The sequence below is a fragment of the Neoarius graeffei genome, chromosome 13 (assembly GCF_027579695.1).
Source record: "Neoarius graeffei isolate fNeoGra1 chromosome 13, fNeoGra1.pri, whole genome shotgun sequence".
In the NCBI taxonomy this organism is placed as follows: Eukaryota; Metazoa; Chordata; class Actinopteri; order Siluriformes; family Ariidae; genus Neoarius; species Neoarius graeffei.
In genome coordinates, this window is record NC_083581.1 from 38,604,200 (window position 1) to 38,628,904 (window position 24,705).

Here is a 24,705-nt window from a genome sequence, read left to right on the forward strand (position 1 = left end):
CCAGCCTACAGCAGACGAACAGTGAGAAGACGTTGCTGAGTTGGGTCAGACACTGCACACGTGGCCGAGGTGAAGTTAATGTGCTCAACTTCACCACAAGCTGGACCGATGGACTCGCCTTCAACGCCATCCTTCACCGCTTCAGGTAACACACACGCTTCTATTTTTGTGGGGGACACTCATTAACATAATGTAGTCCCTAGCCCCTTACCCCCCACCCTTAACCATCACAACTAAATACCTAACCCTTACTCTAAACCTAATTCTAACCTGAACCTTAAAGGGATAGTTCGGGATTTTTGACATGAATCTGTATGGCATCCCCATCAATAGTGTCGTGCAAACACACTGACTTACCCCTGACAGCATCCTGTGAGTCCAGTTCTTGTCCAGTTTTGGTCCAGACGAAAGTAGTCCGGCAAGTTTGTTGGGGTCACGAAAGTAAAACGTTTTTCGTCTCAAAACAGTATGTGTTCAAAAGAGTGATATATTTGGATCACAAAACCGTTGCTAAATAAAAAGTCAGACCTCGAAATCGCTTGGCACTATTTTCTCTCCCTCGGTATCACTGTGCGCTGTCATGTTGACATCTGTGCAGGAATCAACACCTTTCCCATTGTTTGCCAGTGATTAGGAGTTCAGATCAGCGGCGCTAACAAGCTAATTTGAGAGCAAGAACAGCGACAAATGTATCACCTTCTATAACCTATACAATAATATATTTGTGAAAATGGTGCGCACTTGTGACTATCCAGGCTGTAGCAACAAAGATGTGGCTGAATCTCCGCACACATTTCACCATCGTAGTCAGACATGTTGTCGCTAACTTTGCTAGCAGTAAACAATGTAGTGATGTGTCGGTCGCGAACGATCCGGTTCAAAGAGCCGGCTCTTTGAAGTGAACGACGGGAGCCGGCTCTTCGGTGGGAGCCGAGTTGGGAAGCCGAATCAGTTTTTTGTCCTTAGGTGCCTCAGAGAGAGAGAGAGAGAGAGAGAGACAGAGTTCAGCTCAGCTGAAGGATGATTGTCTATTTGACAACCATGATCATTGTTTTGTTGCTGTGAATTCCTAAAGCTCATGATATAAATTGTCGCTCATAAATTGACAGGTTCGGTCGGCAACCGCCTTGGCATGGCCAGATTAATCTGCGGTATACAACGAGACAGCAGTCATTATAACAGGAGCATATTTGCTGTTCCAGCGGCTTCTCATTACTGGTGGAGCAGAGTGCGGCACTTTTTTCTCTTTTTACATGCGCTCAAGGTGCCACATATTTTGTTGCACATTGTTCTGTGTAGGGCGGCACGGTGGTGTAGTGGTTAGCGCCGTCGCCTCACAGCAAGAAGGTCCGGGTTCGAGCCCCGTGGCCGGCGAGGGCCTTTCTGTGCGGAGTTTGCATGTTCTCCCCGTGTCCGCGTGGGTTTCCTCCGGGTGCTCCGGTTTCCCCCACAGTCCAAAGACATGCAGGCTAGGTTGACTGGTGACTCTAAATTGACTGTAGGTGTGAATGTGAGTGTGAATGGTTGTCTGTGTCTATGTGTCAGCCCTGTGATGACCTGGCGACTTGTCCAGGGTGTACCCCGCCTTTCGCCTGTAGTCAGCTGGGATAGGCTCCAGCTTGCCTGCGACCCTGTAGAACAGGATAAAGCGGCTAGAGATAATGAGATGAGATTGTTCTGTGTTTGTTAAAATAATTTCCAACTTTGCTTCATAGTTTCTTAGGCCTGATTTATACTTCATAATTTATTTTGTGGCATTTTGTTCAAGGTCGAGTGTGAAATAAAGCCATAAAGGATAAACAGTTGATGTCTTCTGTGTATTTTATATTGGTAATATAACACAGTTTTGCATTATGTTTGTGAGAAAATAATTTATTAATTGGTAAGTTAGTTTTATTTCTATAGCTAGAACATTGTTACACTGCTATACTTTACAAAGCTTTACAATGGCTACAAAAACTAAAAAAATAAAATGGAAAACATCCTATTGATAAAATATAAATAATAATGTAATTAATTAACTAGTTAATTGCAGCAATTAAATCAAAAATAAAATCTCAGGAGCCGTTTGGGAGCCGAAAGAGCCGGCTCCTTATAGTAAGAAGAGCCAAAAGAGCCGGATCCCGAAAAAGAGCCGAAATTCCCATCACTAAAACAATGAATGAAACAGCCGTGGCTGTCACCTGGCGGCAGCGCGCAGTGATAAGAAGGGAGAGAAAATAGTGCCAAGCGATTTCGAGGTCTGACTTTTTATTTGGCAACGGTTTTGTGATGCAAATATATCACTCTTTTGAACACATACTGTTTTGAGACGAAAAACGTTTTACTTTCGTGACCCCAACAAACTTGCCGGACTACTTTCGTCTGGACCAAAACTGGACAAGAACTGGACTCACAGGATGCTGTCAGGGGTAAGTCAGTGTGTTTGCACGACACTATCGATGGGGATGCCATACAGATTCATGTCAAAAATCCCGAACTATCCTTTTAAAACTAAGTCTTAAACCTCAAACCCTCAACCTCATCCTCTCATGTCCCGTTTCCTTTTTTAATCATCTCCTCTCTTCACGTCTCTTCTCTTCTTCCCTTGCCTTCTCTCCCTTCTTTTCTCAAATCTGGTCTCAAGTCTTTTCTCCTCCTCTCTGCTCTTCCTTATGTATCTCGACTCGTCTCATCTCATCTCCATCTCTTTCTGTCTCCAGGCCTCACGCGTTCCGTTGGGATCAGATTGTGGCTCTTTCTCCGGTCCAGAGACTTGAACACGCCTTCAACTTTGCCAGAGATGAGCTGAACATCGAGAAGCTGCTCGATCCTGAGGGTAAAAATCACGAATGGTTTCTGAAAATACACTCACACACCGCATGTGGCCAATCCGAGAGCTGTCACATACCAGCCTTACGTGTGCGCGCACACGTTCGGCTGAGTGTTTTCAACTTCCCTGTTTCTCCATGATTTTAACGTCTCAATACAACGGACATAAATTGCCAAATGAAGATGTTTCTCATGCATCGCTCTCTTTAGACGTTGCTGTGCAGCTGCCAGATAAGAAATCCATCATCATGTACGTGACGTCTCTGTTTGCTGTGCTGCCCAATGACGTCACGATGGACGACATCCGAGAAGTTGAGACCCTGCCCAGGAAGTATAAGGTGGAGGAGGGCCACCCGGTTAGCACGCAGGTAAACCACAGAAAATGCTGATCTGAGAAACAGTTACAGGTTTCTACATCACTTAGGTTTCCACAGAGTTTAAATGCGTGAATGAATGAACAGGATTGTGGTCTATATAGGTTATTCATCTTCATCATCATCATCATCAAGACTCGCCAATTAGGAGGCTAGAATGACAAAAACAAACCCCCAAAACAGTCCTCTAACACGAGTCGTCACTAAACAAAGCCAAAAGCGTCTTTTTTTTTTTTTTTTTCCACCAGTAGAATTAACAGATGAGCAAATCTGCTTCTCAGTCTGGGATGACTGTGTAGCTGTTTGGAACGCTCCAATATTCACCAAGGCCACCGAGAAGCCCCACCCCCTCCTTTCTGTCTCAAGGCCAATTTATGCTGACAACGCAGTCCTCGCAGACGGCATCGCAGATGGCGTCTGCGTAGCCCCCCCCCTTCGCAGACGCTCTGCGCGCACCTCCCAAAAATTGTGACCACCGCAGAAGCCTCGCAGACAGCGTTGCAGACAAGAGGGCTCTGATTGGTCCACTCTACATCCGCTGTACACGCACTTCCGCTTCCCTACTTTCCCGGTTTGTTTTGTTTTCACGACCGCCATTTTTAAAAACACGAGCGAAGATGGAGCAGCGCGAAGAGCGGTTGATCGAGGAAGTGAGGAAGTACGTACATCTATACGACTCCAGTTCTAGTCATTATAAGTAACCGGAGGATAAACACTCCACTAACCACACCCACCAACTACTCCTAGCGACTTCGCGCCCCCTTGCGTTGTGGCGGTGAATAACATCGCGCACGCCTATTACTCCCCGCTCAACGATAAATTACAACTGTCTGCGAAAAGCTATCTGTGAAAGCCTTGTCGCAAGAGCATGCAGAGGCCCTCAGATTTCACCTCTTGCTCATGTCTTGACTTGATTTCCCTGCGCAAAACTAAAAATGTGACAACCGTGTTCTGGCAGCATAAATGGAGAATGTTTTGAGTTCATCATTGTATCCTCAACATCAAGCTAACATTAAACAGGTATATAGCTAGCGTGAGTTAAAGGGGAACTGAGGTCATTTTTAAACTTGCTTTATTTCTTAACGCGTTATTCAATTATGTTTTCGGTTTTATGAACCTTGTATTGGCATATTATATTACACTTATCAGCCTTTTCGGTGTTTAGCCATGCTGAATGTAGTTCGTATGGTCCACGGCAGGCGTTGCTTATCCGCGCGATCTTCACGAGACTTGTGCAAGACTTCAAACGTGAGGTGTCAGCGCCGCCATTTTGAAAACTGTTTACACAGTCATTCCAATTTAGATTAATTTTGAGATTTGCCAGCTTCATCAGTGATGGAGTGTCAGTCCTGCATGCTGTGGCGCGTGCACCCGAAGGCGCATCTCGGGCTGCGTGCGTGCCGAGTGGACTCCAGCACGCGTGCCGTGAACAAGGCGCACCTGAGCTCAATTAAGGAACTATGTGTTTGCCTATTTAAGGACTGTGCTGATGCATTTGCATCACAAAGTATTACGATACGCATTACCGAGTCTTTCTACCGGTTGTCTTGATTTCCTGTTTCTCAATCCTTGTGCCTGTTTCTCGTTCTTGTCCTCGCTTAGCCTTTGATGTCCTGTTTGCGCCTCGACCGACCCTTTTGCGCATACATCCGCCTCGCTCGCGTACGTGACATGGAGATTATTCCATACGACTTCGAACCAACGTGGAGTAGAGAAGAGTTGGAAAGACGACAGGATAAGGACGAGTCCGTCGCGCTGGTATTCACGTCATTACTGTCGCACAATTAAAACGTGCCAGATCAGGCGGCTGGTGGGTTTTCAAAATAATAAATGCATGCATGTATTTTTGTGATAAATACATATTATACTGAGCGCATTTCCCACATAATCCTCACTAAGGTTTCGGACAGCACTAGAAAAAGGCGTCCACACTATATAGTGCCCTATATAGTGAGTAGGGAGCGATTTCGGACACAGGGAAAACTGCCAGCTTGATTACGTCAGCATTCGAAGGAGGGCGTGCACGTCTTTTGACAACGCTGGCAGATGTTGGTCACTTTGATTTCCGCTGTACGTTTTACTTCCGTCCTACGATGTCTCGCACAGGTCTCAGCGAATCTCGTTTACGGCCGTTGCTTTGACATATGGACTGATGTATCACAGAGCATAGTTCAAACACTCATAACTTGCTATAGCAGTGACAAAATAGCGATCAAAAATGCATTCCTGTATTTAATAAAACGAGATAAGTAGAATTTTGATAATAAAAAAATTTGCCTTCAGTTCCCCTTTAATTGTATTAATTAGCGATGCATCCCAGAAGTTTGGAACAAAAATGGTCAAAAGTGGCACCGGGAAAATGAAAACATTTTGGAAAAATTTCAAAAAAGATTGAATAAACTGACAGAAAAGTGTGAAATCTAACACTGCAAAGAATGTTAATGATAATAATGGTGAGAAAGTGATTAAACACGCTGTTAGCAGTCAGCATAGACACGTTCACACTTTACATCATGCATGTCAACCTATACGGAATGTCGGTATTTTATACGGATTTGATTCAATAAACGTAGTATACGGGCGTACAAATAGTTATACGGATTCTTTTAAAAAACCTTCAATATTTATTTAGAGCTATAATCAATTCCCACGATGATAAAAGAGCGCATAACATTCATTTACAAACATACTGTACACCACAGAAAGCACAGACAGCCAGTAAAGAGTCTTATGAAATTGCGCGTTATCTTGTGGTAGCGGGACTTCGTTCCACTTCTGATCATGCGCACACCGCATTGCGAGAATCCCGCTAACCGGGAAGTAACATTTTGTCTGAAACGCGTATTTCCACCTGAGCGACTTTCACTAGCGACTGAAAAGATTCTGAATGGGCACTCCGGCAAGATCAACACAGACACTTGCTGTGACATGCAGCCTAGTGAGGTATTGGTGCAGAGCGCTAAAAAAGCTGTCATGGAGTACAATTCAGAACATTAGAGTGACACTTTGTGTTTTTGTCGAACATTGGAGCTTTGTATTCATTCTGAAGGTTTATTGTTATTAATATTGAATCAAAAGTAACTTGGATATATCATTGTTAATTATCATTCAAATTTTAGGTAAATTATTTTAATTTGCATCTTATACGGATTTTATAAGGGAAATACGGATTTTGGAGGTTGGTTATACAGGTTTGATTGACCAAAGGTTGACATGTATGTTTACATAATGGTAGAAACTGGATTGAAATTGGAGCACACTGGGTTTTATGGCAACCACCACGTAACATGGGGCTTAGCCAGGATTGGGAAGGCTGGGAGTGGTTTTTCTAAAAGTAGGGGGGCAAATTTTGAAAATGTAATCTTTTTTTTGGTGCAATCTAGTGACTTCTGGAGCTGCAATTGAGCCTTAAAGAGAAATGAAAGAGAGCTTTAATTTTAAGTGTGAATTATATTTTATTAGGCATTTAACACAAATTTTATTTACTAACTTAATAAAATGTTATAAAGTTTAAATTTAGTTTCTTATTCATTAACCAGAACTTTACAAATCACTGTAATTATCAATAAAATCTTCTACAAATTCCTGCAATAAAAGCAGAAACCTTAAATTATAATTTCGAGTGCAGTTAAGACATAAAAACAAAATACAAATTGCTGCAATCAAGTCCGATTACACAGAATACAGCTTTACTAAATACAACAAAGATAACACATGAGATTCAGCCGACTCTGAAGATTAATATTATGAAATATATACAACTGAAAATAACAGATACCTTTAACAAGTTTTGATGTTACGAAATATACAGAATGCAAATGTTACATCACAAAATGTTAGGAATCATTCTGATTCTGTTAAAAAGTGCAATAAACAGGAGTTAAAAATGAGTGAAATTAAGTTACGAATGAAAGGAAATCTTTCTCTAGTTACTCAAATGTAAATACTGTAAACAATACAAAAGAAATTCAGTAATAATGGTAGTTTATGAAAGTACTATTTAAGATAATGTAAATCTTGGCGAAAGAGAAACCAGTCGAAACCGAAAGAGTGAAAGTGATCATCATGCCTTTACCATGGGAACAGTCTTTTATGAATGCGGAAGTGGGCGCTCAGTGCGCCGAGTCCGGTGTGACTGAGGAATGGGACAAGTTTTATGTTTCATCTAATTTAGGTCATTTAAAAACTATAATATTATTTGGCAGTGGGCACATAGGGAAGTGTAAAGTATAAAGTTTGATTATGTTTATCGTGCTTGTATGATAAAAAACTCACAAAGTTATTTATCTAAATCCACGACCTACTCATTCTAAACCTGCTGAGCTTCGCCGGCGAAGCTCTCAAAACTCGTAGTATTTTGCTTCCACTCAAGCAAGCCTCGTTTCGAAGTCTGACCAATAAGAACGCTACATTTTTGGCGGTAAACTTGATTTTCTTGATTTAACTTTCATATGTGGAAAGTACGCGCGCCGGGAAACCGCTGACCGTCGACAAAAATGTCCACAGAAATGCACAAAATTACTTCACAAAACAACAAAATTTCACAAAATTTTGGTTAGCACGGGTTAGTATAAAGTTTATAGACCGTGTTTGGGGATTTATGGCCTTGTTTTTTTGAGAATTGGCCGTGTAAAGCATGGCCCGCTAGCTAACCCTATGACGTACACTACCGTTCAAAAGTTTGGGGTCACCCAGACAATTTTGTGTTTTCCATGAAAAGTCACACTTTTATTTACCACCATAAGTTGTAAAATGAATAGAAAATATAGTCAAGCCATTTTTCTGGCCATTTTGAGCATTTAATCGACCCCACAAATGTGATGCTCCAGAAACTCAATCTGCTCAAAGGAAGGTCAGTTTTATAGCTTCTCTAAAGAGCTCAACTGTTTTCAGCTGTGCTAACATGATTGTACAAGGGTTTTCTAATCATCCATTAGCCTTCTGAGGCAATGAGCAAACACATTGTACCATTAGAACACTGGAGTGAGAGTTGCTGGAAATGGGCCTCTATACACCTATGGAGATATTGCACCAAAAACCAGACATTTGCAGCTAGAATAGTCATTTACCACATTAGCAATGTATAGAGTGGATTTCTGATTAGTTTAAAGTGATCGTCATTGAAAAGAACAGGGCTTTTCTTTCAGAAATAAGGACATTTCAAAGTGACCCCAAACTTTTGAACGGTAGTGTAACATCCACGTGAATGGTTTTTGTTTTTTTTTTTCAATTGTAAACGTTTGTACTTTTGTCCTGCCTGTAAAGTTTTCTAGGCTGCATTCAAGCAGCAAGTTGCTGCCTTGTTGTCTCGTAAGCCAGAACTTTCAACTGAAGGCATCTTCTGAGGACGTTAATTTTGAACGACCTTTTAGGATAGGATTTACGGTAACGTCTTACATCAGCATGCCGTTTAACTAAACCAGAGTTAGCTAGTTGGCTACCAGATGCCTCAGATCAAACAAATGTATTTGGTTAGTCACGGGAGGTTATAAGATAGTACTATGTTTATTTATCGGTAACTTTTCAAACATATAAGCAAAAAAAAAAGCCCCAAAATTTATTTGTTTATGAAATCACTTTTCTGTGAAGTTTGAGCCACCATCTTTTTTTTTTTCCATTGTTTGAGGAAGCTGCCGCACAGATTTATGGGTAATGGGCAGCATCAAGGATACATCGATGTTACCTTCAGCTGGGGGAAGTTTAGAGGCGTCTTAGACAGGAAACGAGAGTTTGAACGGTCCTTGATGCATCCCAAGTGTCTACATCTTAGCTAAAATGGGCACAACCTCTACAAGGCACCTGCTGGTGACTGTAAATCTCCATATACAGCTTCCAGCTTCTTCTAAATTATATCGAGAATGTACTGCGTTTTCACTAAAGATCCTACCCTTTTTTTGTGGGGCGACAGATAATTAATCTTCGGCTTGATCTTACTGGAATAAAATGTGGTTTATCCAGGACCATGCTTCAACGCGCAGCACCATACCAGACCAGAGTTTTGCCAAAACAGTGCAACATGATGCAAAATTCCCAGCACGCGCCACACCATGCCACACAATGGACTACCCTTATTGTCCTGTGTATTTATTGTGCTGCTCGACACGTCCACAACGGCTAACAGATACAACGTGAACGTTATGTGGCGCTCTGAATGAAAGTAATTTACGTGGATGGGAGGGAGGGTACACTTTAGGGTTACGGAGGCAGAGCAAGAACAAAGAGGACTTTGTAAGCCCTCACTGAGTAAAGTCAGAAACCTGTAAATGCCAAGCCCGGCTTTTAAAAAAGGCAGTGAACAGCTTCCCAAGTGGCACAACAGTTTACATTTATATTACATTTACTCTGTTCATTCAGCTGACGCTTTTAGCTGAACAGAGTTACAGCTGAGACACAATGCAAGCCCAGAGTGGAGCAGTTGAAGGATAAACGCTGTGTTTAAGTGCTCAGTAGTGGCTGAGTGGCTTCCAAGCTTGAATTCAGACCTTTCTGGGTCCAATTTCATCGGTCTATTGGATACTAATCACTAATCAGTCAACTTAATTAAAGACGGTGAGTCCCAATGGAGCAAAGATTGGAAAAAATGAGCAATTTTGTCTGAAAGGGACAATACCTTTTTCTTTTTCTGTAAAACAGCAAAGGCAGTTGATTTTGTTAATTTTACTACTACGAATAATAATAATAATAATAATTAAATAATAATAATTAATGCGCACAGCTCGGTTTAATTCTCAATTCTGATTGGTCAGAAGTTATTAATTATCAATAACAAGAATTATTGCAGGTTCACTCACAATCTGCCAGCAATACAGTAATGTTACATAAAAAAATAATTTAATTAATTAACAAATTTTAGCTGCTTCTCATCATTGGTGTTAAATAATAGCAAGTGTTCATGCTTTGTACAACCCCGATTCCAAAAAAGTTGGGACAAAGTACAAATTGTAAATAAAAACGGAATGCAATGATGTGGAAGTTTCAAAATTCCATATTTTATTCAGAATAGAACATAGATGACATATCAAATGTTTAAACTGAGAAAATGTATCATTTAAAGAGAAAAATTAGGTGATTTTAAATTTCATGACAACAACACATCTCAAAAAAGTTGGGACAAGGCCATGTTTACCACTGTGACACATCTCCTTTTCTCTTTACAACAGTCTGTAAACGTCTGGGGACTGAGGAGACAAGTTGCTCAAGTTTAGGGATAGGAATGTTAACCCATTCTTGTCTAATGTAGGATTCTAGTTGCTCAACTGTCTTAGGTCTTTTTTTGTTGTATCTTCTGTTTTATGATGCGCCAAATGTTTTCTATGGGTGAAAGATCTGGACTGCAGGCTGGCCAGTTCAGTACCCGGACCCTTCTTCTACGCAGCCATGATGCTGTAATTGATGCAGTATGTGGTTTGGCATTGTCATGCAAAATACAAGGTCTTCCCTGAAAGAGACGTCATCTGGATGGGAGCATATGTTGCTCTAGAACCTGGATATACCTTTCAGCATTGATGGTGTCTTTCCAGATGTGTAAGCTGCCCATGCCACACGCACTAATGCAACCCCATACCATCAGAGATGCAGGCTTCTGAACTGAGCGCTGATGACAACTTGGGTCGTCCTTCTCCTCTTTAGTCCGAATGACACGGCGTCCCTGATTTCCATAAAGAACTTCACATTTTGATTCGTCTGACCACAGAACAGTTTTCCACTTTGCCACAGTCCATTTTAAATGAGCCTTGGCCCAGAGAAGACGTCTGCGCTTCTGGATCATGTTTAGATACGGCTTCTTCTTTGAACTATAGAGTTTTAGCTGGCAACGGCGGATGGCACGGTGAATTGTGTTCACAGATAATGTTCTCTGGAAATATTCCTGAGCCCATTTTGTGATTTCCAATACAGAAGCATGCCTGTATGTGATGCAGTGCCGTCTAAGGGCCCGAAGATCACGGGCACCCAGTATGGTTTTCCGGCCTTGACCCTTACGCACAGAGATTCTTCCAGATTCTCTGAATCTTTTGATGATATTATGCACTGTAGATGATGATATGTTCAAACTCTTTGCAATTTTACACTGTCGAGCTCCTTTCTGATATTGCTCCACTATTTGTCGGCGCAGAATTAGGGGGATTGGTGATCCTCTTCCCATCTTTACTTCTGAGAGCCGCTGCCACTCCAAGATGCTCTTTTTATACCCAGTCATGTTAATGACCTATTGCCAATTGACCTAATGAGTTGCAATTTGGTCCTCCAGCTGTTCCTTTTTTGTACCTTTAACTTTTCCAGCCTCTTATTGCCCCTGTCCCAACTTTTTTGAGATGTGTTGCTGTCATGAAATTTCAAATGAGCCAATATTTGGCATGAAATTTCAAAATGTCTCACTTTCGACATTTGATATGTTGTCTATGTTCTATTGTGAATACAATATCAGTTTTTGAGATTTGTCAATTATTGCATTCCGTTTTTATTTACAATTTGTACTTTGTCCCAACTTTTTTGGAATCGGGGTTGTATTTAAAAATATTTTTTCTTAAGCAACAAAAATATCTAATGTGAAAAAAAGAAAATGTAAAATCTATAAAAATGTTTAACATTTAAGAATTAAATAGGAAAAAAATTAGCGTCACTTCAGCTGCTTCTTTGCAGTAGTGTTGCACTGGGGAAGACATATAAATAATATATTTGTCTATCTTGAATAAAGAAAATTGTTAACATTAAAAATGGGGAGGAGATGTTTAACATTTTTTCAGTGTAAAAATTAAGTACATTTTAACATCACATCAGCTGCTTGAAGTCGGTTCATAATTATTTAAAAACTTTTTTTTTTCAATAATCGGTGATATTAACGTGACGTCAGAAAACCGTATTGGAACGGTTCCTCAGAATATCAGTATTGTATCCTGATATCACTCAGCTCTGTAACAGCTCTGTCAGAGTGGTATGGGGAGATGTAAGCAGGGCTCTGTGGTTAGAGAACTACCCTTGTGGTGTAGATAGCTAGTGACTCAGAAGCGACCTACCCCTCCCACATGCACTCGGTTCTCGCGCTTCACTCGCTTTCGCTCTTTTTCCGCTGGCAAGAATGAGTCATCATTTTCATCCTGTCCACCCTAGTGAAACCAAACTCACACAGAGCACATTTTGTTTGACTTTAGCTGCGTTGGTTTGGATCTGTTCAACACACACACACACGCACACGGTACGAGTTGAGAGAAAGTTCTGGAAAGCCTTTCTCTACCCGACCAATCAACCCTCAGCACTCAGTATCCCGCCTCTGATGAACTGACGGAGTGTGAGATCCATACATGGTTTGTGTGTGTGTGTGTGTGTGTGTGTGTGTGTGTGTGCACGTGTGGAGAGAATCTGGGTCTGACATATGTTTGCCATTTAGGGGGTTATGTATTGCCAAACCTCAGCTATTTTAACTCTGTGTTTAGTTACACACACACACACACACACACACACACACACACACACACACACACACACACACACACACACACACACAGAGTTCTCAGGCTCATGTTTTATTTTAACTTTTAACGTTACTTTCCACATGTTCATTCTTACACACACACACACACACACACACACACACACACACACACACACACACACACACACACACACACACACAATGCAGTCTAATAGTGTGGGCTTGTGCTCAGAATGCCAGTGCATATTTTGATTCTGTGACCTTTCCTCCCTGGTGAAGGTCATTCTGCACAGATCCGCATTAAACAACACGTCTTTATTTAAAAATGTGAATCCGAGTGATTATTAGGACTTTTGCATTCTGTGGTGGAGTTTCTGGGGTGTGTGTGTGTCTGTGTGTATGGAGGAAGATAAATAAACTCTTAACTAAAATATTCTCTCTAAAAGCCAACCAGCAACAAAAATAATTCATTCAAATGGTTACAAACCAAATATGGAAAGCAAACATTCAAGTTTATGAAATTCATGTGGATAAAAAAATGATACATGAAGCATATTGTAATTAATTTCCCCAAATGTAATATAGAGAGCCCTCCGTGATTGTTGTCCCTCCTTGTAAAAATTAGTAAAAAGGGTTCAAAAAAATGCACCTTTTGGTGAAGTTGCTTCATCTCACACGGAAAAAATGAGACAAATCCAATCTTTAATTGAAATAAATTTATTCAAAGAAAACCAAATCCCTCATCAAGAAAGTTCTCATCTCCTTATCTCTAGCCGCTTTATGCTGTTCTACAGGGTCGCAGGCAAGCTGGAGCCTATCCCAGCTGACTACGGGCGAATGGCGGGGTACACCCTGGACAAGTCGCTAGGTCATCACAGGGCCGACACATAGACACAGACAACCATTCACACTCACATTCACACCTACGGCCAATTTAGAGTCACCAGTTAACCTAACCTGCATGTCTTTGGACTGTGGGGGAAACCGGAGCACCCGGAGGAAACCCACGCGGACACGGGGAGAACATGCAAACTCCGCACAGAAAGGCCCTTGCTGGCCACGGGGCTCGAACCCGGACCTTCTTGCTGTGAGGCGACAGCGCTAACCACTACACCACCGTGCCACCCCAAGAAAAATATTTTCAACAAAAACAGGTGACACTATTATTGGCACCACTGCATGTATTACTTTGTACAACCTCCCTTTGTCAGTAAAACAGCACTGAGTCTCCTATAACATTTTATAAAGGTGGAGATACAGAGCAGAGCATCTGAGACCGTTCCTCTTTACACAATCTCTCCAGATCTTCCAGAGTCCTTGACCCTCTCTTGTGCTTCTCCTCTTCAGCTCAGCCCTACAGGTTTTCAATGGGGTTGAGGTCAGGGGACTGAGATGGCCAGGGCAGAAGCTTCATTCTCTGGTCAGCGAACCAGTTTTGTGTTGATTTGGACATATGCTTCGTATCATTGTCCTACTGGAAGATCCAGTGATGACCCAGTTTTAGTTTCCTGGCAGAAGCAGCCAGATTTTGATTTAAAAGGTCCTGGTATTTCATGGAGTCCATGATGTCATGAACCCTAACAAGGTTTCCAGGGTCTTTGTCTTTGAACAAAGACCCTAACCTTGTCTGTCTTTGAACCCTAACCTTGTTAGGGTTCAAAGACATGCGGTTAGGTTAATATGGGACGGCCTTGGGCTGAGGTGCCCTTGAGCGAGGCACCTAACTCCCAACTGCTCCCCAGGCGCTGTTAGCATGGCTGCCCACTGCTCTGGGTAAGGCCAAGTTTACATTAGACCATATCTGTCTCGTTTTCTTTGCGGATGCACTGTCCATTTACATTAAAACGCCGGGAAACGGGAATCCGCCAGGGTCCACGTATTCAATCCAGATCGTGTCTGGTATGGTGCTGTGTAAACATTGAGGATACGCTGATACGCTGTGCTGAGCTCTAACTGGCGTCGTCATTGGACAACGTCACTGTGACATCCACCTTCCTGATTCGCTGGCGTTGGTCATGTGACGCGACTGCTGAAAAACGGCGCGGACTTCCGCCTTGTATCACCTTTCATTAAAGAGTATAAAAGTATGAAAATACTGCAAATACTGATGCAAATACTGCCCATTGTGTAGTTATGATTGTCTTTAGGCTTGCCATCCTTCCACTTGCAAGTGGTAAGTGACTCGTATACCCGATATGCACTGAGATCACACACACAGCGGCTCAGTCCCGAATCACTGCTCGTGCGCTTCACTCGCGCGCTCTGTGAGCTGCGCAGGGCCGGAGTGCGCACCCTCCAGAGGGCACTCGCTGTTCAGGGCGGAGTGATTTGGAGGGCAGGATGCCTGCGGAGCCGAGCGTATCCGTGTATTGACGTTGCTGTGTGCACGCGAATCGTGTATTGGTGTTGCTGTGTGCACGCTAATCGTTTTAAAAACGTTAATCTGATGATCCGCTGATACGGTCTAATGTAAACACCACCTAAGTGTGTGTGCTCATTGCTCACGTGTATATGCGCATGTGTGTGTGTTCACTGCTTCACATTTGTAAAATGCAGAGAGGAATTTCACAAGCGTGTGATGAATAAAGTTGTTCTTCTTCGAAGGAGGAGGAAAAACAGCCCCAAAACATCACAGAACTTCCACCATATTTTACAGTTGGGATCGGGTTCTTTTTATTAGAGCCATTCTACTTTTTACACCAAACCCACCTTAAGTGTTTATTGCCAGAAAGCTCCATTTTTGTTTCATCAGACTACGGTTCTAGTCAAAATTGTAGCAGCATTTCACAAACTTCCGGCACTTACGTTTGTGGTTAACTGACAGAAAAGGCTTGTTTCTGACAAACCTTCCAAATAATCTGTTGGCATGGAGGTGGTGTCTGATGGTGGTTTTGGAGACTTGGAAACCCTACTTTATCTTGTTCACTAACACTGATCCTTGGGTATTTTTGCCTCTCTTACCCTCCTCCCCACTGTACATGAGGGTGAAATAAACTTGGGTCCTCTTCCAGGCGAGTTTGTAACAGTTCCAGTTGGTGTCCACTTTTTTTTTTTTATTATTGCCCTCACAGTAGAAATGGACATTTTCAGGTGAGTAGCAAGTGCCCTGATTTACGGCATGAAGCTCAACACACTTCTCTCTCTCATTTGGTTTGCGTATTCTCTCATCTTTCCCAAGTTGATGGATGACTTAAGGGAATTTGGCTTCTGTGTCACCTCATATTTGTTCCCCAGTTAATCAGGAAATCATGGATTACAGCTTGAAAGTTCCTGCACACTCCAATCAACTCAAACATGTACAAATTCAATGGGAAACATGCTTCAGTTACATTGTGCTCACGACCATTCCCAGGGGTGCCAATAATAGTGGCACGTGTTTATTTCGAAAATAATTATTTCTTGATGAGGGATTTGTTTTTCTACGATTAAATTCATGTCAAGTAAAGGTTGGATTTTTCTCATTTTTTCAGTGTGAGATGAAGCGACTTCACCAAAAGGTGGATTTTTTTTCGCGCACTTTTTGTTGATCTTTACAAGGGGCGCCAATAATTGTGGAGGGCACTGTGCATCATTGAGCACCTTTTCTGTCATTTATTATTTTTCATTTTACAAAACTGAATCAGTGTGCAAATTTGCCATAATAATAATAATAATAATAATAATAATAATAATAAACAATTATTATAATTTTACTCCTGGCTTGTTTCCCACTTAACATTGGGAACTTTTATCGTTATGGCCTCATTTATTGTTGGGACTTTTTTTTTTATAGTTAATTGGATATGGTTTGTTAGTTCGTTTATTAATATTTATTTATTTGCTTATTTTTATTTGTTGCTGTTACCTTTCTTACTCGGTTTTTATTTTATTCTGTGCTGGTAATTTTCCATCTCTTATTGTTAGTTACTTTTAATTTCTTTTTGCTGTTGCGTATAATATTTGTCATTTTATTTCATTAGTTAATTAGTTTGTTTTTTATATTGTGAAATTTTATTTTTTTGTTATGTGGACAATTTCACATTAATTTGTTCCTCTAACTTTTTTTGGTTGCTTTTTGTTGTTGCATATTATTTATTGTAGCTTATTTTTTTTATTTTGTTTTTTATTTTAGTTTTTTGTTAGATTTTATTTTACATTATTTTTTTTGTGTTGCACGTAAATTAATTTCACCTCACTTCATTGTTTTGTTGTTGTAGCATACTTTTTTGTCACTTATTTTTGCTTTTATTTCATTGTATATTTTCTTATTTTGTTTTTAATTTTAACTACAAAATTATGAATACTGGTGATGTAAGTGATAAATGGTGAAACACAGAACAAGGTGATAAAGTATTATGATAAGTGATTTAGGTTTAATAAAATCTGAAGGTTTTTTAAAAAAATATATATTTTCATACACAAGTTTTACAAAATGCATATTTGTCAAAGTTTTGTTGACTTTCTTCCTTCATAAATTACACTTTGTTGTTTAGTTTAACTATGGACTCGATCCCCATGACAGCTGTGTCCACTGCAGCCTAGGTGTTAAAACTCACATAATTAAGATGGATCCCTAACGAATGGCAGTAAAGTTTAGTGAGAATTTAATCTTTGGCTCATCGATGGACTCCTGTATTTTTAAGATTGTAGCTACTTTCCTGCTGAAGTCACATCTGCATGTTTGTTACTTTAACAACAGTCTTTTCCGTAATTCTTCTTGGGTGTGGTGTTGTGCCCAACTAAATGGTGAAAAACACGGTATGGGAGTGTCTTCCTCAGACAACACCTTTCTTTATTCAAAGCAGTGATATTTACACCATGAAGAAAAACCTGCTCCTGTTACACTTGCGCAATCACGCGCACACACTTTCTCTTGACTTTTCCATGCTGATATTTAGTCCTATTTGGAAATGTCAGGCAGTTTATGGGCACATGTGCTTGTGAAGGTGGACATTTTTAGATTTTAGATGTCAAATTTCTTGATAAACAGCTATGAAGTTAGTCATGCATGCTAGTCGTAGTCTAGTGCCTAGCAAGACCAGCTTTCCCAACAAGGTTTTGTGAGTAACACTAGTATTACCAACACCTAACTAACACACACCACCTAAAAACCAGTATGGCATTAGACACATTGGACACACCCACCAACAAAATCCATTCACCATAGACGACGACTCAAAAAAAAAAAAGTTCATATCTTGTCTTTCTCTATAAACCCCCTTGTTCTTGATTGTTTATTTGCTCCATCTTCCTGTCCATGTCTCCTGCAGGGATCAGCTGGAGCGCCAGAGGAGGAGGGCAGATCACAGGCCGAGACCTTGAACATGGATAGAGAGATCAATTTGGAAGGAGGGCTGGAGATGGATCTGGACTCCTACCAGGCCAATCTGGAGGAGGTGCTCACGTGGCTGCTGTCCGCCGAGGACACTTTGCAAATGCAAGATGATGTTTCTGATGACGTGGAGGAAGTTAAGGATCAGTTCCATGCGCATGAGGTACTGCAGTTACAGTTCTCTTCTGAACATTAAGTAATGTAAAAATGTGGTTTGCAAATTATGAAGCTATCAAGATTGATCAATATTGAGTATCCTTGACTTGCACACTTGGCTAAGAGTAAATCTAAACTGGAGGGGATACTGGCTTTACACTTCAGTGGATAATTTCACTGGGATGCTGTAGATTTCCACCTGTGGCTGCTTATGATCATCCCAGGACTCATCCCAGGAAAGAAGGTCCTTTTAAGCCACAGTACTGCTTGTCTTCACTCTTCTAAACCTAACGTAATGATTTATAATCCCACTAGCTGATGGGTTTCCTTTACCCCATCAGTTCTTCTCAAGGTTTTCCTTGCCCCTGTCGCTTCTGGCTTGCCTTTTACCAGTAAGCACTAACTGTTCTGCCAATCCCGAGAATCGGAATGAAAGAGCCGAGCTTGTAAAGTTGAGGAGAGGTCACCTTGTCACTTTTCAGACTGTAAACACCTCCTGTCTTCTCCAAAAGGAATGTGTAGCCTCCTTTGCTCCCTCCTCCTCTCGGAGTACACGGTCACAACATGCAAAGAATGTCAGGAATTCCATGGAGCGAGGCGGCTCCAAACCCCCAAACCTGAAGAGAGTGAGGGTGTAGGGTTGGGAAGGTGTTCTGACAGTGGCATTGTAATGAGGGGGGAAGGTTTACATTGTAATGGGGGGGGAGGTTTACATTCTTCATGGTAAAGGTGAAGGCTAATGGGACAAAAGCAGGTCAAATAAACAGAGATGTGCCAGTCCTTTCAGAAATGGGCTTTTCTGGAGTGGTCAAGGCTAGAGGGGAACCGTCCGAGCCTTCAGAGAAGGCCTAAACATATCAGGATTTCAGATGTTTTACATTTAATTTCTTTCATTCTTTACATTCTTTCATAATTTCATTATAATTATTATTTTCTAATTCTAATTTGGCCTCATTTTCGATCAAATTTGCTTCAGAAATCAAAGAAAATACTGTCCTGAAAACATTTAAAATAGTTATCCAATGAGCCATGTTTGTTTGTTGTCTCTAGGCTAAGAAGAGTTTAGAGCCGGCTCACTCATTGGTCTTAGGACTTCATTTCTGGGACAAAAGGCCATGGCAGTGTATGTTTATGTAGGAAGTGACAGATAAATTCACCAATCAGATTTTGATTTATAGTGGGAAGGACCAAAAATGTATCGCCCTCATCATTCTCAAAGGCCAACGCAAGCTTAACCACGAGTCGGCGCCGTCAGTGCAGCGGTGCAGTCACCTTCCAGCTGGTGTAGCATTCATCAGTAGTGTTAGCGAATGCTAATAAAGTGGTCAAGCCAGTGCTATCGAGAGCAAGTAGCACAGGCTAACGACCGAGAAACTAAGATTTCTGTCTCCAGACTCTACTTCCATGCACGCTCGCTCACTCGCCACAGTATTTATCACTCAGACTTAAAGCATATACACAGAACCATGGCCTCACTTTTGTTTATAAATGCCTTGAGACCTCAAGAATGGCACAGGAATAGTTTTAAGCGTTAACAATAAATCTAATATAGTAATTTTTACGATTAAAGTGATTTATATATGTAGCAGTCTGAGTGAATGACCTTGACGTCCGTAACGTCACAGCAGGAAGTCTATCGGTCTCACTGACATTTCCGCTATACTAAAACACAGAGCTGACTGCAACGCTGATCCTCCATTTTGAGCTAATTTATCGCCATGCCACGTAGATGTGTTGCTGGTGGGTGTAGCAACATGACAGAAGGTGGATTTACGTTGCATTCATGGTCCAAGAATGTTCAAACTGCGAATATTTGGACGTGTTTTGCGGGAAGTTCACGGGCACATTGGGCGCCTATGAAGTGGTCTCTCCTCTGCTCTGCACATTTTACTGAAGACTCATACGAAACCTCTGATCTGTTGAGGAGCGTTTGCTATAAGCCCGTATTGAAAGAGGGTGCAGTACCAACAATTAAATGAAACTAAAAGAAAAGGAAAGTATTTATTTTATTTATTTTTAAAAAAGGAAAGCATGTTCAGTTGCACCAGTTCTCCCGGAGCGTGAGCTGAGGGTTGTTGCTAAAACCCGGGACGGAACAGGACGTGACCTATCGCTCGGGCAGTGACCTCACCGCAGTTGTTGCTAAAACCGGTGACGTCCCGTCCCAGGTTTTAGTAATTGCCTGAGCCGAGCAGTAATGGTGGAGTACTCAGTATGGAGAAAATGGAGAATGAGTGGAGCCTGATTTCTCTGCTGGATATTGCTGCCATCTCGTCCTTACGTGGAAGAAGCAAATGAACGGAGAACTGAACGAACAACTGAAAGTCAGATTGTTTCAAAGCAATTGGCCACAAGATCGGCCTTCAAGAAGCGAGAACACAGACGGGTAAGCTCTGACTCTCATTTGGATACAAAACAACATGTTTACCTGCATTTAGATTAATACATATAACTTGTATTGTGTGTTTAAGTTACCGGTATAAGATTAAATAATTTGCTTCAGAATGTGATTGTCTCAGTTCATCTGATTATTTAATTAGCCTTTTACGTTTTATCAGTGAAAACGCATGCATGGACGTGTGTTGCATAAGTTATAGCACCTATTCTGTTTTAATGAGAGTCAACCCACAATCAGTGAAGTCAAATCAGTCTTAGTTGAGCAAGTTGGTAACGGTGTTTCTTACTTTCACCATAAATTTTTATTTATATGACTTTGGTCTATAGCTATAAAAGGCATCGGCCTTAAAACCGGTTACCGCTGTGACGTCACGCGCTCAGGCCTGGCTGGATCAGCGGGGCAGCTCGAATGCCAACTTTGCGGTCGATTTTAACTCCCAAAAATATATATATTTTTTATTCCCATTTATGCAGCATACAAGAGTCAAGGATGGAGATACTATCCACTCAGAAATGTATTTTAAAATAAAGTTTCTGCGTATATCCTTTAAGTATTTATTTCCCTTTGTAATTTACTTCATTACTTTTAAAATCAACATCGACAGCTACACACAATGGAGCGACCTGGCAGCCTGCCGCTAATCCCTTACAAAATCCTTTGCCCTGTTTCTTTGTTGGTGTGTTTGGCTGAGCTGAAGTCACAGCTCTAATAGTAACAGTTTGCCACTGGTAGAGGCAGATGGTTTGGAACATCACTTTACCATTCTGGTGCTTTATTTCACTTTTTAAACACCAAAACCTCTGGAACTTATTTATTTATTTATTTATTTATTTATTTAGAATTGACAACTGGCCCCGTACCAAAAACAGTAAGGGTTTGTATTGTATTTGGCCCCAAGAGTTCATTATTCTTGGTAAAGTGTAAAAGCCCAGGAGTGGTTTCAAAGTCAGCTTAGAAGCAGATCAAGGCTGCCTTGCTTATAGTTTCTCGGGTTGTTTTGGTCCAGTGGGTGTGTTTGTGTTCTCGCATCACTGATGAGACTCAAACCAGGAGTCCATTCAGACAGACTAAACACTGTAAACATGAAAGAACCCTGAGTGTCACGGCTCCATTTTGTTCATCGTGGGAAAATCAATATAAAAATGCTCCTGTCATGTGAAACTTTAGTGCTGTTATACTGCCTCTGAACATGTTGAGTTCCTGTTGATGTTGATCTTGAGGAATTGAGAGCCTTTAGTTCTGGAAGGAGCCGGGTTTCTGGTACCTGGTGCAGCACTTGCTTCTGTTACCAAGAGAACTGTGTAATACAGACAAACAGCTTTACACAGTTAATGAAGGAGATGGAAAGTTTTTGCTTTTGAATCCTTCTTCCGACAAGACATATATATTTATTTTCTCTCTCTCTCTCTCTCTCTCTCTCTCTGTTATCTGTCACATTCGGCTGACTCCCAGTGATCTGCTCTCACTGTGTTTTTTGTTCTGAGGTTGCCATGGCTGTTCTGGGGTGAAGTGACCCAGAGCGCATCTACAGGCACTGAACAGGAGCACTTAAGTGCTCAAACACTCCAGATAAAGCAGCTGGCTCAGTTTTCTTGGAAAGCAAGCACAGTAGGCTATTTTAAATTTAGCAATGTGGGGGGGGGGAACCCAGTTTTGTTAGCAACAATATAGCTAACTGATATGTATTTACTTTTTAAAACAGTGAACTTTTTGCTACTTTGTTAATTTATCTAGAAGTTTTCTCTATTTTCTCATCTCATTATCTCTAGCCGCTTTATCCTGTTCTACAGGGTCGCAGGCAAGCTGGAGCCTATCCCAGCTGACTACGGGCGAAAGGCGGGGTACACCCTGGACAAGTCGCCAGGTCATCACAGGGCTGACACATAGACACAGACAACCATTCACATTCACATTCACACCTACGGTCAATTTAGGCCAAGTTTACATTAGACCGTATCTGTCTCGTTTTCTTCGCGGATGCACTGTCCGTTTACATTAAACCGCCTGGAAACGCCGGGAAACGGGAATCCGCCAGCGTCCATGTATTCAATCTACAACCCCAATTCCAAAAAAGTTGGGACAAAGTACAAATTGTAAATAAAAATGGAATGCAATAATTTACAAATCTCAAAAACTGATATTGTATTCACAATAGAACATAGACAACATATCAAATGTCGAAAGTGAGACATTTTGAAATTTCATGACAGCAACACATCTCAAAAAAGTTGGGACGGGGCAATAAGAGGCTGGAAAAGTTAAAGGTACAAAAAAGGAACAGCTGGAGGACCAAACTGCAACTAATTAGGTCAATTGGCAATAGGTCATTAACATGACTGGGTACAAAAAGAGCATCTTGGAGTGGCAGCGGCTCTCAGAAGTAAAGATGGGAAGAGGATCACCAATCCCCCTAATTCTGCGCCGACATATAGTGGAGCAATATCAGAAAGGAGTTTGACAGTGTAAAATTGCAAAGCGTTTGAACATATCATCATCTACAGTGCATAATATCATCAAAAGATTCAGAGAATCTGGAAGAATCTCTGTGCGTAAGGGTCAAGACCGGAAAACCATACTGGGTGCCCGTGATCTTCGGGCCCTTAGACGGCACTGCATCACATACAGGCATGCTTCTGTATTGGAAATCACAAAATGGGCTCAGGAATATTTCCAGAGAACATTATCTGTGAACACAATTCACCGTGCCATCCGCCGTTGCCAGCTAAAACCCTATAGTTCAAAGAAGAAGCCGTATCTAAACATGATCCAGAAACGCAGACGTCTTCTTTGGGCCAAGGCTTATTTAAAATGGACTGTGGCAAAGTGGAAAACTGTTCTGTGGTCAGACGAATCAAAATTTGAAGTTCTTTATGGAAATCAGGGACGCCGTGTCATTCGGACTAAAGAGGAGAAGGACGACCCAAGTTGTTATCAGCGCTCAGTTCAGAAGCCTGCATCTCTGATGGTATGGGGTTGCATTAGTGCGTGTGGCATGGGCAGCTTACACATCTGGAAAGACACCATCAATGCTGAAAGGTATATCCAGGTTCTAGAGCAACATATGCTCCCATCCAGACGACGTCTCTTTCAGGGAAGACCTTGCATTTTCCAACATGACAATGCCAAACCACATACTGCATCAATTACAGCATCATGGCTGCGTAGAAGAAGGGTCCGGGTACTGAACTGGCCAGCCTGCAGTCCAGATCTTTCACCCATAGAGAACATTTGGCGCATCATAAAACGGAAGATACGACAAAAAAGACCTAAGACAGTTGAGCAACAAGAATCCTACATTAGACAAGAATGGGTTAACATTCCTATCCCTAAACTTGAGCAACTTGTCTCCTCAGTCCCCAGACGTTTACAGACTGTTGTAAAGAGAAAAGGGGATGTCTCACAGTGGTAAACATGGCCTTGTCCCAACTTTTTTGAGATGTGTTGTTGCCATGAAATTTAAAATCACCTAATTTTTCTCTTTAAATGATACATTTTCTCAGTTTAAACATTTGATATGTCATCTATGTTCTATTCTGAATAAAATATGGAATTTTGAAACTTCCACATCATTGCATTCCGTTTTTATTTACAATTTGTACTTTGTCCCAACTTTTTTGGAATCGGGGTTGTAGATCGTGTCTGGTCCGGTGCTGTGTAAACATTGAGAATACACGGATACGCTGTGCTGAGCTCTAGCTGGCATCGTCATTGGACAACGTCACTGTGACATCCACCTTCCTGATTCGCTGGCGTTGGTCATGTGACGCGACTGCTGAAAAACGGCGCGGACTTCCGCCTTGTATCACCTTTCATTAAAGAGTATAAAAGTATGAAAATACTGCAAATACTGATGCAAATACTGCCCATTGTGTAGTTATGATTGTCTTTAGGCTTGCCATCCTTCCACTTGCAAGTGGTAAGTGATATGCGCTGGGATCACACACACAGCGGCTCAGTCCCGAATCACTGCTCGTGCGCTTCACTCGCGCGCTCTGTGAGCTGCGCAGGGCCGGAGTGCGCACCCTCCAGAGGGCACTCGCTGTTCAGGGCGGAGTGATTTGGAGCGCAGGATGCCTGCGGAGCCGAGCGTATCCGTGTATTGGTGTTGCTGTGTGCACGCGAATCGTGTATTGGCGTTGCTGTGTGCACACTAATCGTTTTAAAAACGTTAATCTGATGATCCGCTGATACGGTCTAATGTAAACCCCACCTTAGAGTCACCAGT

At 41.6% G+C, this 24,705-nt stretch overlaps 1 protein-coding gene across 8 annotated transcripts in view; it reads left to right on the forward strand.

Annotated features, from left to right (window-relative positions):
- The window catches only part of utrn (utrophin), a 451,611-nt gene that overhangs the window by 84,804 nt on the left and 342,102 nt on the right, over positions 1-24,705 (forward strand). For 7 of the 8 annotated variants that reach the window (XM_060937691.1, XM_060937690.1, XM_060937694.1 and 4 more), the window contains 4 exons: positions 1-145; positions 2,703-2,818; positions 3,022-3,179; positions 17,865-18,089. The exon at positions 1-145 is cut by the window's left edge and continues 28 nt beyond it. In XM_060937691.1, coding sequence (XP_060793674.1) covers positions 1-145; positions 2,703-2,818; positions 3,022-3,179; positions 17,865-18,089 — 644 coding nt within the window. Of the gene's footprint in view, positions 146-2,702; positions 2,819-3,021; positions 3,180-17,569; positions 17,655-17,864; positions 18,090-24,705 lie in introns of those variants that run through there. The other variant, XM_060937697.1, reaches the window with a different exon arrangement.